General features: G+C 40.7%; 1 protein-coding gene across 2 annotated transcripts in view; it reads left to right on the top strand.

Moving 5' to 3' along the window:
* The first annotated feature begins 710 nt into the window (after nucleotides 1–710).
* MOGAT1 (monoacylglycerol O-acyltransferase 1) overlaps nucleotides 711–15,043 on the top strand; it is a 44,194-nt gene continuing 29,861 nt past the window's right edge. For both annotated transcript variants that reach the window (XM_062192824.1, XM_062192835.1), the window contains exon 1: nucleotides 711–907. In XM_062192824.1, coding sequence (XP_062048808.1) covers nucleotides 814–907 — 94 coding nt within the window. In that variant the 5' untranslated portion in view covers nucleotides 711–813. The remainder of the gene's footprint in view (nucleotides 908–15,043) is intronic.

Consider the following 15,043-nt stretch of genomic DNA (forward strand, 5'->3'; position numbering starts at 1 on the left):
CTCATAATTATACATCCAATTGTGTAGTTATCTTGCTAATATTTATTTTCCCCCGTAATCTGTACCCTGTGAAAAATAGGATAAATGACTAGGTTATCTGGTGTATCCCCAGCTCCCAGAATGGTGCTCAACAAGGTAGATGCTCCACAAATGTGGGTCGAATGAAAGAGTAAATGGAAACTTTCCAGGACTCATTTAGATCTGAGGTTCAAGAGCTAGGAAGCCAGTGCCCCTGACGCCCAGTCCGGAGTTTGGGGGTGCTGTAGAGACACAGACAGAAAAACTAAGAAGCCAGGTCCCTCCAGCTGGTGTGCGATCCCTTGAAACCAACCATTCCCCAGGCATAGGGGGTTTGGAGGAGGGGATGGGTTTAAGGGCGGATACTGAAGCCAGGCACACGGTGATCCATCAGCCTAACAATGGACACATCCCAGTGAAGAGCCCAGGTCTTCGGCAAGGGGGCAGGAAACGGGGCTGTCGCGCTAGGACCTGTCGCCAGATGACCCCTCTCTCAGTCCCTTGTGCCCTTGGCGATCTCCTGCTCGCCCCGAGGCGCGCCAGCCCATGCGCCTGGGGCGCTCCGGGCCTCTGCTTGCGTCCGGCAAGTATGATTGGCAGCCCCCGGTCTCAGCCCAGGCGCGCCTTTCCACCCAAGGCGAAGTCCAGTCCCCGCCTGTTCCCAGGCCACCGCCTCCTCCGGCGACCTCCGATCCGGCCGCCGGTCTCCGATCCCGCCGCACACTTCCCGCAGGCGCCGCAGAGCAGCGAGGGTACAGGCTGCTGCGGTTGGCGCCATCCTACCCGGGCCAGACCATGAAGGTGGAGTTTGCGCCACTCAATATTCCCCTGGCGAGGCGGCTGCAGACGGCGGCGGTGCTGCAGTGGGTCCTGTCCTTCCTGCTGCTGGGTAAGGAACCCGCCCGGGCCGCGAACGACCCAGCCGGAGTGCCCGGGCTGCAGCTCCGCGCTGCAGGCTGTCCTTGCGGGACGGTCCAACCCGGTGCCGCTGTCAGCCGGAGCGGCCAGGTCAAAGAGGGCGCCTGTAGCTGACGCGGAGCTGCCGGCTGGGGTTTCCTTACCCACGTGTAGCTCGTACTGAACCACTGTTTGCGACTGTATCTTCCCCTATGTGGTTATAAAAATCGAGGTATTATTCTCCAATAAATGGCTCGGGTTATAAACAAACAGCTCGGTGAGTTTTGGCAACCGTGTGCACCCAGGTAGAACCGAGACCCCACGGCGCTGTCGAATTATTTAGTTCCCCTGAAGTTGGTAAACTCGTTTCTTGAACTGTGTGATTCATAAATGGAACAGTAGTGCCGACGTATTGAACACCTGAGTCTCGTGTCCCCACCCTCATGACAAATAGCCTCGAACATTTTTCCGTGTGTCCCGTCTCCCTGGTGCGCCTTTTTGCAGCCGCCCGGAATATTGGGTTGGGTTGAACGGCTTTCAACTGGAGATTGTAAGGCCGCGAGGAGTGTGTCCCGACCGATTCCCAGTTCAAGCCCAGGTAGAAAGGTACACGAGTCTAGACGCGCAGGGTGACGTTTTTCTAAAAGTTTGCTCCGCTCTTATGGTAAATGGGAGCAGTATAGGAAGAAGGAATTTGGGGGAACCCCTTCCATGAGAACTTAAACTCTTCTGGAAGTGAAAATCATTTTTGTATGCTCTAAGATCCTGAATTTTATCCTGTTGGCGCTGTGATAATAGTAAAACTCTTTGCATAGTAGAATTTTTATGCTTTTTGGGTTTTTTGCACTTTGTGTTTTCACTACCTCCATTAGTGGTTCTCTACCTTTGGCTGCACACAGGAATCCCAGGAGGAACTTCTGAAACATGCAGATGCCCAGAGTCCAACTGTTGCATCAGAACACCTTTTTTTTTTTTTTTTTTTTTAGAGAACTTTGGGTGACTCTAGTGTGCAAGTAAGGCTTGTGAGAAAGGCAACTCAAACATTAACTCATTAGGTCCTCACAAGGCAAACAGTGAGTGGGCTGGTAATATTCCAGGGCATTTTGCTCTGGACCAAAGGACCATCAAGACAATAAGGGACAGCCTTACCAAGGCTTAGTTGGTGCCACATGCTAAACACCTTCTTCTTTTAAGTGTGTGATCCTCACACTCCCATGGCCACCCCCAGGAGGTAAGGACTATTCCTATACCGCTTGTACAGATGAGGGAAATACCAGGTGAAGAACATTTCTCAAAGTCACACAGCTGGTAGTAGGTGAAAGCGCTGGATACAAACCCATGTATTCTAGCCAAAGTCCCTGCTTTAACCAGAGCACTGCTATCATCTGCTTTAATGGCTTGAGCTGGGAACCTGACTTCCAAACTGATCATTGGGCACATCCTTGAGAGCCCACGCCCTTTTCATGGAACTTGTCACTGGTTGTATTTGTTTATGTCTATGGGTTTTTGAGAAATGTCTGAATGACCATCCTAGTCTACAAATTACCTGATGGAGCACCTAGCACGTTCCTGGCCATGGATGGGCAAGAAGTTCTTGTTTCTGCTTTATCGTCTGGAAGAGGAGCTAACCACCTTCCATGTCCTTAAGAGTGTTAACTCATATAATCTCACAGCAACCCTTGGGGTGTGTTGCCCTTGTCATGTTAGAGATGAGGAAGCCCAGAGGTGAGGTAAATTGCTCAAGGTCATGTGGTTCAGTAGCAGCTGGTTTTAGCCACATATGACTTGAGTTAGTGATTAGGATTAGTAAGTAGGAATTGATAGGACTCAATAAGCTACACTCAATTTGATTTGAATCACAGTAACTCCATTGACAATTTCTTTACAGTTTTAAATTTTACACAGTTGACACTTTGTTACTAAGAGCATGTTACTTTATATTATCATGTTTTGAAAATAATGGAAATTTCCAACACAGAAGAGAGAAGGGAATGAATTCCCATATACTCATTACCTAGGTTTATAATTATTTAATCATTTGCTATATTTATGTGTGACTTTGCAAAAATATTGTCATTTATGGTGTTTTCATCCTAAATACTTTAATCTAAATATCTTAAAACTAAATATTCCATACATAACCATGGTACCGTTGTCCAACTCAATATAGTTAACAAATTTGTTTAAAACAATCTAGACCCAGTTCATATTCACATCTCCTAAATCATGACAAAATGTACTTTTAGTGGCAATTTGAACATGGATCCAAACAAGACCCCTGTGGGTTTCATGTGTGTTTTCATCTAAAACATTGTGACTGCATTTGTTTTCTTGTCAGTGAAGCACTGAAGTAGCCAGGCCATCCGTCCCATAGGACGTTCCACCTGTGGATTTGTCTGATTGCTTCTGCATAGCATTGATGTGTTCCTTTTTCCACTGTGTTTCTTTTAAAATTGAAGTTAGAGTTATGAGCTTGATTAAACTTCAGTGAAACTTTGGCAATGTACTTTCCACAGACTGCTGTGTGCTTTCATTACTATATAACAAAGTACCTGAGGCAGGCTGCTTTAAAAAGAAAAGAAGTTTATTTCTTCTCATGGCTCTGAAGGTTCAAAGTCCAAAAGGCATGACTCAGGCTCTGGCAAGGGCCCCATCTGGCTATATCACATTATGGCAGTAGCAGGTGCATCTGTCCATGTCTGAGTGTTCTCCCCATTCTTCTTCTTCTTCTTCTTCTTCTTCTTCTTCTTCTTCTTCTTCTTCTTCTTCTTCTTCTTCTTCTTCTTCTTCTTCCTCTTCTTCTTCTTCTTCTTCTTCTTCTTCTTCTTCTTTTTTAAGACTTATTTATTTATTTGAAAGAGTTACAAAGAGGCAGAGAAAGAGAAAGAGGAAGAAAGAAAGAGAAAGTGAGGTGTCTTCTATCTGCTGGTTCACTCCCCAAATGGCTACAGTAGCCAGAGCTGGGCCAATCTGAAACCAGGAGCCAAGAGCTTCTTTCAGGTCTTCAACATGGTTACAGGGACCCAAGAACTTGACCCATCTTCTACTGCCTTCACAGGCCATAGTGAGATCTGGATCAGAAGAGGAGCAGCTGGGACCGGTGCCCACATGGGATGCCAGCACTGCAGACAGTGGCTCTACCTGCTATGCCTCAGTGCTGGCCCCTCCATTCTTATAAAGCCACCAGAATTCAATCATGGAGTCTTCGCCCTAGTGATCTAATCACTCTTCCTAGGTCTCTCCTCCAAACATCTTAGTTAGACTGAGTTTCCACCCTCTTAATACCATTAACAAGAAATTTGGGGGATTAACATCTGCATGACTTCTTGGAGACAAACCATATTCAAACCATAGCAGCATTGCAAGATGCACACAAAGGTGGGTGTCCAAAACTGGTTAATGGAGTCTAGGAAGGAAGTAATTGAGAGGTGATAATTGAAATGCTGTAAACAAATGCTACCTCCACACCACTGACCTTTCACCTAGTGGTTTATGTTTCCCTAAATTGCCTTACTTGATGCTGCAAATGATAGTTGCTTATTCTATCTTTCATTTTTCATATTCAAGTGAACTTCTAAAAGGTCATAGAAAAAGTGAATTGAATGATCAATTTATTTTGGTGCAAAAAGTTGAAATCTATGTATACTTTTTTGTAACATGCATTTTCTATGAACTTTAAAAATATTCCTTGTATTAGCTAGAATTTCTGAAAGGAACATTTTTTTTTTTCATATTTTTTTTCCTGATCATATAGGGCCATTTGACCACCCTACAGTTCAATTCTGACAGAAAAGGAAGAATAAATGCCAACTTTTTTCTCAATTGAATTTTCAGTCTTTAAGTAAGGAATTGATGTATGGTTACTTCCAGTGGTGAAAGAAATGTTTTATTAACTATAGTGTATTTTAAGATCTCTAAATTAATTCCTGAAATGCATTTTTCTTCCTATCCCCAGGAAAGTGAATTTAAGTTAGTAGCACTTAAGGTTAATTAAAAAATAGCAAGCTGTTTCATTCACTCAGGAACTCAAACATTGTTTCTTTGAGATAAATGTAAATACTTGTCATTCAGTGTTACTGGGTTATCCAAGAAGCAGAAACATTACTTTCTTACTAGCTTGTATTCCACTAATCTGTTAAATGTAAAGTACTTGTAGAAAAACTAAAAAAGAAAGTGATACATTTATTGACCATCTACTATCTACAACTCCATGACAGGGATTAGTATATTTCTTTTTTAGATGAAAAAAAAAATGGAATTTAAGAAACTAAGTATCCTGCCCAAGACCACATGTGAATAAATGAAACCAAGATCGTTTACTGAATGGCTTTATTTATTTAAGCAGTTTTTTTGAGGTATACTTGAAATACAATAAAATGCACATATTTAAAGCATGCAATTTGGTAAGAAGCCATCACCACACATAGCTGTCAGCCCCAAAGATTTCTCATTTGCCTTGGTAATCCCTTTTTCTCAGTCCCTCTCCATCCCTCCTGGGCAGCCATTGATCTGCTTTCAGTCACGGCAGATTAGTATGCATTTCTAGAGTTTTCTTTCACTTTTTTGAGTCTGATTCCTTTCACACAACATGATTATTTTGAGCTTCATTCTTGTGTATATTGATAGTTATTTGCTTTTGGTTTCTGAGTAGTGTTCTATTCAGTGGATTGATTGTCATTTGTCCATTCATCTCTTGATTAATATTTGGATTGCAGCTATTATGCATAAAACTTATGAGGACTTCACTTACAAAACTTTGTGTGAAAATATACTGTTTTGGGACCAGCCCTGTGGCACAGTAGGCTAAGCCTCCGCCTGCAGTGCCAACATCCAGTCTGGGTGCTGGTTGAAGTCTCAGCTGCTCCACTTCAAATCCAACCCTCAGCTATGGCCTGGGAAAGCAGTAGAAGATGGCCCAAGTCCTTGGGCTCCTGCACTAGAGTGGAAGACATGGAAGAAGCTCCTGGCTCCTGGCTTCTGATGGCTCAGTTCCTGCCGATGCAGCTACCTGGGGAGTGAAACAGTGGGTGGAAGACCTCTCTTTCTCTTTTCTCTGCCTCTGCTTCTCTCTAACACTGCCTTTCACATAAATAAATAAATCTTTTTTAAAAATGCTTTATTTCTTCTTCAGTAAACTTAAGACTGGAATGATTGGATCATATAGTAGGCAGAAGTTTAACTTTTAAAGAATCTGTCAAATTTTCCTCCAAATTATGTTACCTTCAAAAGTTCATGAGACTTCTAAGTGCTTCAAATTGTTGCCATCACTTGATATAGTCGGTGTTATTGTACAGTTTTAATAGGTATACAGTGGTACTTATTGTAACTACAGTGTGCATTTCCCCTATTATTAATGATGTTGAGCTTCTTTTCATGTGCTTGTTTGTCATCTATTATTTATTGAAGTATCTCTTTAATTTTTTTGCCCATCTGTGATTGGATTGTTTATTTTCCTGTTACTCAGTTTTATGAATTCTTTGTATATTCTGTGTTAAGTCTTTCCTCAGGTATATGCTTTGTACAGATTTTCTTTCAGTCTGTAGGTTATCTTTTCATATTCTTATTAGTGTCTCTTGCAGAGCAGTTTAATTCTGATGGAGTCCAATTTATCCACTTTCTTAAATAGTTTATGTTTTAGAGATTATATCTAAGAAATCTTTGCTTAAACTGAAGTCATAGAGTTTTTTTTCCTATGTTTTCCTCTATAGGTTTTCTGTTTTATAGAGAAGTTTATGATCTATTTTGAGTTAATTTTTGTATATAATGCAAGGTCTAAGCTAATTTTTTGTTGTATCTATATATATGTATATGAATATATCATTTCAATTCTGTTTTTGAAAGAGAGAGAGAAAAAGGGAGGGAAAGAAGAAAGCTGTCCTCCACAGAATGGCCCTTGTACCTTTGTCAAATAGCAATTATTCATATGTGTATGGGTTTATTTCTGGACATTTTATTTGGTCTGTTTGTCTAATTTGATGCCATGGTATGCTATTTTGATTACTGTAGTTTTTAATTCTTTTTTTATTTAAAGATTCATTTATTTTATTTATTTGAAAGACAGAGTTACAGAGAGACATATGGACAGACTGACAGGTCTTCTATCTGCTGGTTCACTCCCCAAAAGGCTGGAGCTGAGCTGATCCAAAGCCAGGAACCAGGAGCTTCTTCTGGGTTTTCAACTTGGGTGCAGGGGCCCAAGGACTTGAGATCAGAAATGGATCAGAAATGGATCAGCTGGAACTTGAACTGGTGCCCGTAGGAGATGCTGGCAGTGCAGGCCAGGGCTTTAACCTGCTGCACCACAGGGCCGGCCCCAGTTTTTAATATTTGAAATCAGATAGCATTAGCCATCAAATCTTTTGTTTTGTTTTTCAAATTGCCTTGATTATTCTAGGTCCTTACCATTTCCATATGCATATTAGGATCATCTTCTCAAATTCCACTAAAAAAGTCTTCTGGGATTTTAATTGAGATTTTTTTTGTTAGAAGTAGTATATAGGTTGATTTGGAGGGAACTCGTATATCAACAACATTGAGTCTTTCACTGTATGGGTTTATTTATACCAGGTGTTTTCAAACTTAATAATATATTTAAGAATCATCTGAGGGTTTTAAAAAAATTATTTATTTGTGAGAGAGTATGAGAGAGAGAGAGAGAGGGAGAGAGGGAGAGAGGGACATTCTATCTGCTGTTTCATTCCCCAGATACCTGCAATGGCAAGGGTGGAACTGGGCTGGGAAACTCAATCTAGGCCTCCCACATGAGTGGCTGTAGCCGTTATTTGAGCCATCACCACTGCTCCCAGGGTCTGTGTTAGCAGGAAACTATTCAGGCACGCTGCTATAGGTGCGGCTGTTTTAAATAACATCTTAACTTCTGGGCCAGACGCCTGCTTCTGTCTGGGGTATTTTTAAAAATACAGTTCTGTGGTATAGTTCATGGATCTTATTTGTATTTCTATAACTGCCCTACTCCTGGAATAGCAAAGGAAACGACCCATTGTATTTAGTTGCCTTTTTCATTTCCTTTAATCTGAAACATTTTGAGAGAATGCATTTTAACATCCACCTGTGTGATTCACTCTTTGGACTTTCACAAATATTAATGTTCCTCCTCTATTATGAATTATCTCCTTGATTTTTGGGTTGCACTTACACAAAATGTTTGGGCTTATTTTGATTTAGGTTTGGAAACATTTCTGAAATATTCAGAACATGGGATTAGTTTCAATTGCATTCTTGTTATGATTTATTTGCCTTTTTAAGTCAAAGAAGTAGGTCCAATGATGGGCTCATTTTAAAGCAACAAAAATGATGTTTCCTGTAATACTTTTGAAAGCACTGTGGAGCAGACTCACATTTCAGGAAAACTGAATTTCAAAATTCTGCAAAGGAGTTTGAAGTTCATCCTTCAGTATCATCCTAGGAAACTTGGGAGGCAAGATCCCTTAAAATAGGTATTTTAAATACCAGAAGAATGTTCCACTACATTCTTATATCCAGCAAATGACACTGATTGATGTTTTAAGGTACAATGCCTCTGGCAATAATACTAAAAAAAAATAAAAATAAAAAATAAAAAAAAAAGAACGGATTGTACCTGCCCCATGTTCCATTCATTTTCTCCATATTCTGGTAAATGGTTAAAATAAGTGTAGAAACAATTTCACAGGGGGAAAAATGAACAATCTTGGATGAGAACGGGAATGATGCACATATAAGTTAAATATGTAAAGCAGTTCTTAATATTGGTCATTATTTAAAGCAAGTAAATGAACTTTCAACAGTTTTTACTTTTTTTGGATACAGGTTGCTCATAGATTTTTTAAAAAAGATTTATTTATTGATTTGACAGGCAGAGTTGTTACAGAGAGAGAGGGAAACAGGCAGACAGACAGACACAGGGATCTTCCATTGAGTAGTTCACTCCACAAATGGCCACTATGTTCAGGGCTGAGCCAGGCTGGAGCCAGGAACCAGGAACTTCATCTGGGTCTCCCACATGGGTGGCAGGAACCCAGATACTTGGGCCATCTTCTGCTGCTTTCCTAGGCATTAGTTAGGAGCTGGATCAGAAGTAGAGCAGCTGGGACTCAAACAGGTGCCAAGTTAGGATGCCAGTGTTATAAGCAGAGGCTTAACGCACCATGCTACAACTCCTACTCCACTTATGGAAATTTAAAGGTAATTTTTAAAATAAGAATATTCTTTTTAAAAAGTACTTATTTATGAGAGGAAGAGGGAGAGAGATATCTCATTAGCTCCTTCATTCTCCAAATGTCCAAAGTTGCTGAGTAGGACTAGACTAGGGCCAACAATTAGAGCTAGGAGTACAACCCAGTTCTCCCATGTGGGTGGCAGGAGCTTAATCACTTGGGTTATCACTGCTGCCTCCCAGGATGTGCATTAGCAGGAAGCTGGAGTCAAGAGCTGGAGCTGGGACTTGAACTCAGGTACTCCAGTATGGGAGGCTAGCATCTTAATTGCTAAAATGCCCACTCCATGAATATTGTTATGTAAGTAGATTTGTTATGAAGAGTTTTACGTAGTTCTTTTCCCTTTAATAGAGTCATTTTATTTATTTAAAAAGATTTTTATGTGATAGCATAATTCATGCTTGTTACTAGAAAAACTGAGCAATGTAGGAGAACTTTTAGAATAAACTAGAAAAGCTTCTAGTCTCATTTGGAGATAACCATAGTTAATTTTTGGCATATTATTTTCTTCCTGTTTATTTTTAATTTAATTTTATCCAAAAATGCACCTGAGAATACATCAAATAACATATTGCATTGAATCTTGTAAAATCAGTTTTTCAATGTGTCAAGCAGTATCTGTTGGATCACATGGTAAAAAAATGCTTTTGATTGTTAAGAAACTGCCAGACTGTCTTCCAGCGTGGCTGTACTATTGTGCATTTCCACCAGCGTGGATGAGAGTTCCTGCTGCTCCGTATGCTTGCCAACATTTGGTATTGTCAGCGTTCTGGATTTTTACCATTTTAGAAAGTGTGTAGTGAAATCACATTGTTGTTTCAATTTTCATTTTCCTGATGATGTATGACACATCTTTTAATGTGCTTGTGTGTTTTCTTTGGGGGGTGTCTATTTAGGTGTTTGGCCCATTTTGTAATTGAGTTGTCTTTTTTGTTAAAACTTATTTTCCCATGAACATTTTTCAAAGTTTTTTTATTCATATGAAATGCAGGGTGGGGCAGATATCTTCCATCCACTGGTTCTACTCTCCAGATGCCAGCAAAAACTGAGGCTGGGCCAAGTCAGAGCCAGGAGCCAGGAACTCCATTTGTGTCTCTCTGGTGGGTGGCAGGTACCCTAGTGCCTGAGCCATCATCTGCCATCTCTCAGTTTGTACATTGGCAGGAAATTGGATCAAAAGCAGAGATGGGACAACAGCCTAGGTACTCCGATATGGGATATGAACCTCCCAAGCAGCAGCCTAACCCCCTGCACCACAGTGCCTACCTCCTGGATCATTTTCTTAGCCTTGAATTTAAGAGTTCTTTATATGTTTGGGATAATAGTACTTTATAAGCTATGTCTTTTGCAAATATTTTCTCCAAGACTATTACTTTGTTTTACTTTGTTGACAGTGTCATTTACAAAGCAAACATTTTTTAAATTTTATGAAAGTTTATAATTCTTTCTTTCTGGTTGGGGCCTTTGGTGTCTTATTTCAAAAGTCATTGACAAACTCAAAGACATCTAGATTTTCATCCGTTAACCCCCAGGAGTTTTAGTTTTGCATGTTACGTTTAGATCTGTGATCCATTTTGAATTAACTTTTGTGAAGGGTATAAGTTTTTTTTTTTTTTTCCTCCCTGTACCAATGCTTTATCCAACTCTCTGGACACCAGCTTGAACATCCTACAATTTGATTCTGACACTATGTCCCTGGAGTGAGTGTTAGCTGCTAAACATCAAGGGGTCAGCCTACCAGACTGCCCTGCTTCAGATGCCAATAGCAAGTTCAGGTCGAGACCTGCATTTCTAATCCAATGGCTAAACAATGAGGTTTTTCACAGCCACCTTCTTGGGCTTAGGGGAATGCTTTTACCAGTTTATTGCAGTGAGTATGATTAAAGATGTGGATGAACAGCCAGATGAGGAGACACATAGGATCTGAAGCACTGGAGCTTCTATTCCTCCGGAGTTGGAATGCACCACCCTCACAACATGTGGATTTGTTTGCCAACCTGGATGTTCTCTGAACCTTTTACTTCTGGACTTTTATAGAGGCTTCATCAATTGGATATGATGGTTATTAACTCCATTTCTATCCTCTTGCCTCTCCTTAGAGGATGAAGGTGGGGGTGAAGGTTCCAAATTTTAAGTCATGGCTTGGACTTTCTGGTGACCAACGCCCATCCAGGAGCCCACTAAAGGATGTCCCATTAGGACAAATGACATCCCTCTCTTCCAGGACATTCAAGAGAATAGGAGCTCTGTAGGAATCTGGGTCAGAGACAAAATAGCAGAGCAAAAGATGCACCCAGCACCCCTAATGATCAAGAAATTGCAATGATTTTAGGAGCTCTGTGCAGGGAATTGGAGGCAGAGACCAAGCATATATATTTGTCATGTCACAGACATCATACCTATTGTTAACAGTTGTATATGGTACATGTAGAAATTTGTTAAGATGGTAGATCTCTTGTGCTCTAAACTAATAAAATTGAAATAAAACCATTCTTTTTAACCTAGATTCACCAATGTTTTTAGCATTTGCTACATTTGTGTACCCATCTCCTCATTCCCATCCTCACTTTATTGTTGCTGATGAGCCATTTGAAAGAAAGAGTTGTAAAAATATGACGTTTCATCCCTAAGTACTTTGACATCTATCTCCTGAAAACAAGAATTTCCTACATGATCAGAATCCTACTATAATACCCAAGAGGTTCATCAGTTTTACAATGATCTTATTTAATATATGGCTCATATTCAAATATCCCTAATTGTTAAAATCTCCTTGGAAGCTAGGCCAATTTTTAGACTTAAAAAAATCTTTTATAAGGTTAATTTGCTAATTATCTTGTAGAATGCACCACAACTTGGACTGAAGGTGATGGGACGTATTTCCTATTAGATTACATCAGGAAGCATCATGTCATTTTGTCCCTTAAAGGTGATGTTAAATTTAATGACAGTGCATATACTTTGGTTGAACTTCATTTATTTGGGACTTCTAGTACTGTTGAAGTGATTGAGACATTCCAGCACCCTTCACAGTAGTTAAAAGGTGGAAACAACCCAATGTCCATCAATAGATGGATGAATAAGCATATTGTGGCATATATATACATGAGTATGTTTTTTGGCCATGGAAAGAAATAAAGTGTTGATTCACACCTCAACACAGAAGAATCTCAAAAAAACTTGTTGTTAAGTCAAAGTCTACAAAGGACATATCCAAAATAGGTAAAGCCAAAGAAACAGAATGCCGATTGGTGATTGCCAGGTGCAGAGGCTGGAGGGCAATGGGGAATACTTGCTTAATGGGTACAGAGTTTTATTTTGAAATAATGGAAGTGTTTGAGTACTAGATAGAGCACACATTGAGCAACCCTAATCTGAAAATCTGAAATCCAAAATTCTCCCAAATCCAAAACGTTTTGTGTGCTGATGCTAACACCACATGAAGAAAACTCCATACCTGATCTCTTGTGGCGGGTTGCAGTCAAAATGCAGGTGGCCTAAAAATATTGTATAAATTACCTTCAAGCTGGGTACAAGGTATATTTGAGATGTAAATGAGCTTTGTGTTTAGATCTGGGACCCATCCACAAGCCACTTCATTATGTACATACAAGTATTTTAAAATCCATCCCACCTCTCACCCCCGCCAAAGAAACCCTCCAGAACACGTCTTCTTTTCAAATTTTTTCAAATTTTTATTTGTAAGTATCTCATAAATGTAATATTAGGAACATAGTAATTCTTCCCACTCACTTCTCCCCTTCCTCCTCCCTCTTCTGTTTAGTCCGAGAAAGAAAAAGAAACAGAAAGAAAGAAGAAAAGAAAGAATAGAATAAAAAACTAAGAGAACTGTCCTCCACAGTCTAGACAAGGGCTGTTCTATGTTATTATTTCTCGAAGGTGATTTTGTTATTTTTTTATCTTCTTTTCCCTTCTTTCATTCCCCTTCTTTCCTTTTTTTTTTTTTAAGACTTATTTATTTATTTGAAAGTCTGTTACAGAGAGAGGAGGCAGAGAGAGAGAGAGAGAGAGAGAGAGAGATGCAGGGTCTTAGTCCACCCGTACAGGATGGACTGGGTCCGAGGAAAGGTGAGTGCGCCGCTCGCCCGTTCCCCAGCCTCCCGATCCCGGAGACAGTCAGACGCAGCAGGGAGCAAAGTCTAGTAGCAAGGATTCATTTACTTTGTGCATAATAGTACCTTTTATAGCACAAAACTGTAGAGTCATTGGGGCAGGGCTAAGGACCAACCAATCACTTAAAAAATCACCTTATGGGGGGATTTCTATAGGACTAGCCCTATGTCTACACACTTGTTACTAGTTTTGTTACCTCCCCTGATGTTGCGCAGCCAATTAGTTTTAGTGGTAAACAACTTTGGATTCCGCCCATCTTACTTCCTCTGGGCACCATCTTACTTGGCTCCGCGCAGCTCCGTTCCACGCAGCTCGGGCGGGGATACCCGGGGGCAGCTGCGCATGCGGAGCCCCCTGGGCCGGGCCTGGCCTGGCCGTGCCATGGCCGCGCTCATGCCCCACACACAGAGAGAGAGAGAGAGAGGACTTTCCATCTGCTGGTTCATTCCCCAAATGGCTGCAACCAGCAGAGCTGGGCCATTCCAAAGCCAGAAGCTAGGAGCTTCTTCCAGGTCTTCCACGTGAGTGCAAGAGCCCAAAGACTTGGGCCATCTTCCACTGCTTTCTCAGACCATAGCAGAGAGCTGAATTCAAAGTGGAGCAGCTGGGACTTGAACTAGCACCCATATGGGATGCCAGCACTGCAAGTGGCGGCTTTACCCACTACACCACAGCACCAGCTCCCCCTTCTTTCCTTTTAAAAACTTAGTTGCCTTTAAAGAAGAACTCAAGGATGGTACATCTTTTGTGAGCTCTTAGACATAACTTTAACTTATGAGACATAGTATTATCCTCCATTTAACGAACTAAATGGAACTGATTCTTGAGAACAAGTTTTGCTATTAAGTCTCACAATACAACTCTTTAGGGACAGAGGTCCTGCATGGGAAGTTAGTGCACAGTGACTCTTGTTGTTTATTTAACAAATAACACTCTTATATATGACATCAGTGCTCACCCAAAGCTCTTGACATGAGCTGCCTTGCCTATGGAAGCCTTTTGGATCTGCTGGCTTGACAAGGCCATAAGCAAAGTGGAAATTCCCTCCTCCCTTCAAAGAAAAGTACATCCTTCTTTGGTGTCCAGTTCTTTCCACTGGTGTCTCACCCACAGGGGTCCTTTATGTAGGACATTTTTTCCCCAGAATGTCTTGGCTTTCCATGTTCCTCCTGGGCTTTCTAGCCCAACTGGAATGCCTTTAGGGCTGATTCTGAGATTGGAGTGCTACTTAAAGCTGTTGTCATTCTATGAATCTGTTGTATGGGCTGCTTCCCATGTTGGAGCCTTCACTCCTTTTTAATTCTATTATTGTTTCAAACATTTATTCCTATTTACATGATCACTTTAACACTTGATCCTTTCTATATGGTCACTTTACCACTTATTCCTATCCATTTAACCTTTATAACACTTAAGCTACTATTTTTATCAACCGGCTTAAGGGATTTTGGGGTCCTATGGCTAGTTGTTAAGCTGTACTCTTAGAAGTCCATAGGAATGTATGTAGGAGTATACTGCTTTGCAGTTGCAAACTTCATATATTTCACAATTACAACTTCAGGATCTTGGTAATTCTCCCCATTGTGCCCATCCTCCCACCCCCACTTCCTCTTTCCTTTCTTATTCTCACTCTTATTCTTTACTAAGATCTGTTTATATTTAATAGTATACATATATGATTAACTCCATGTTAAGTATAGCACAGAACACTTCTGATCCCAACCATAAGGATAACTCAACCTAATTAAAAACATTATGAATATATTAGATGCCAGTGG

Source organism: Lepus europaeus, chromosome 1 (genome assembly GCF_033115175.1).
Source record: "Lepus europaeus isolate LE1 chromosome 1, mLepTim1.pri, whole genome shotgun sequence".
Taxonomy (NCBI): Eukaryota; Metazoa; Chordata; class Mammalia; order Lagomorpha; family Leporidae; genus Lepus; species Lepus europaeus.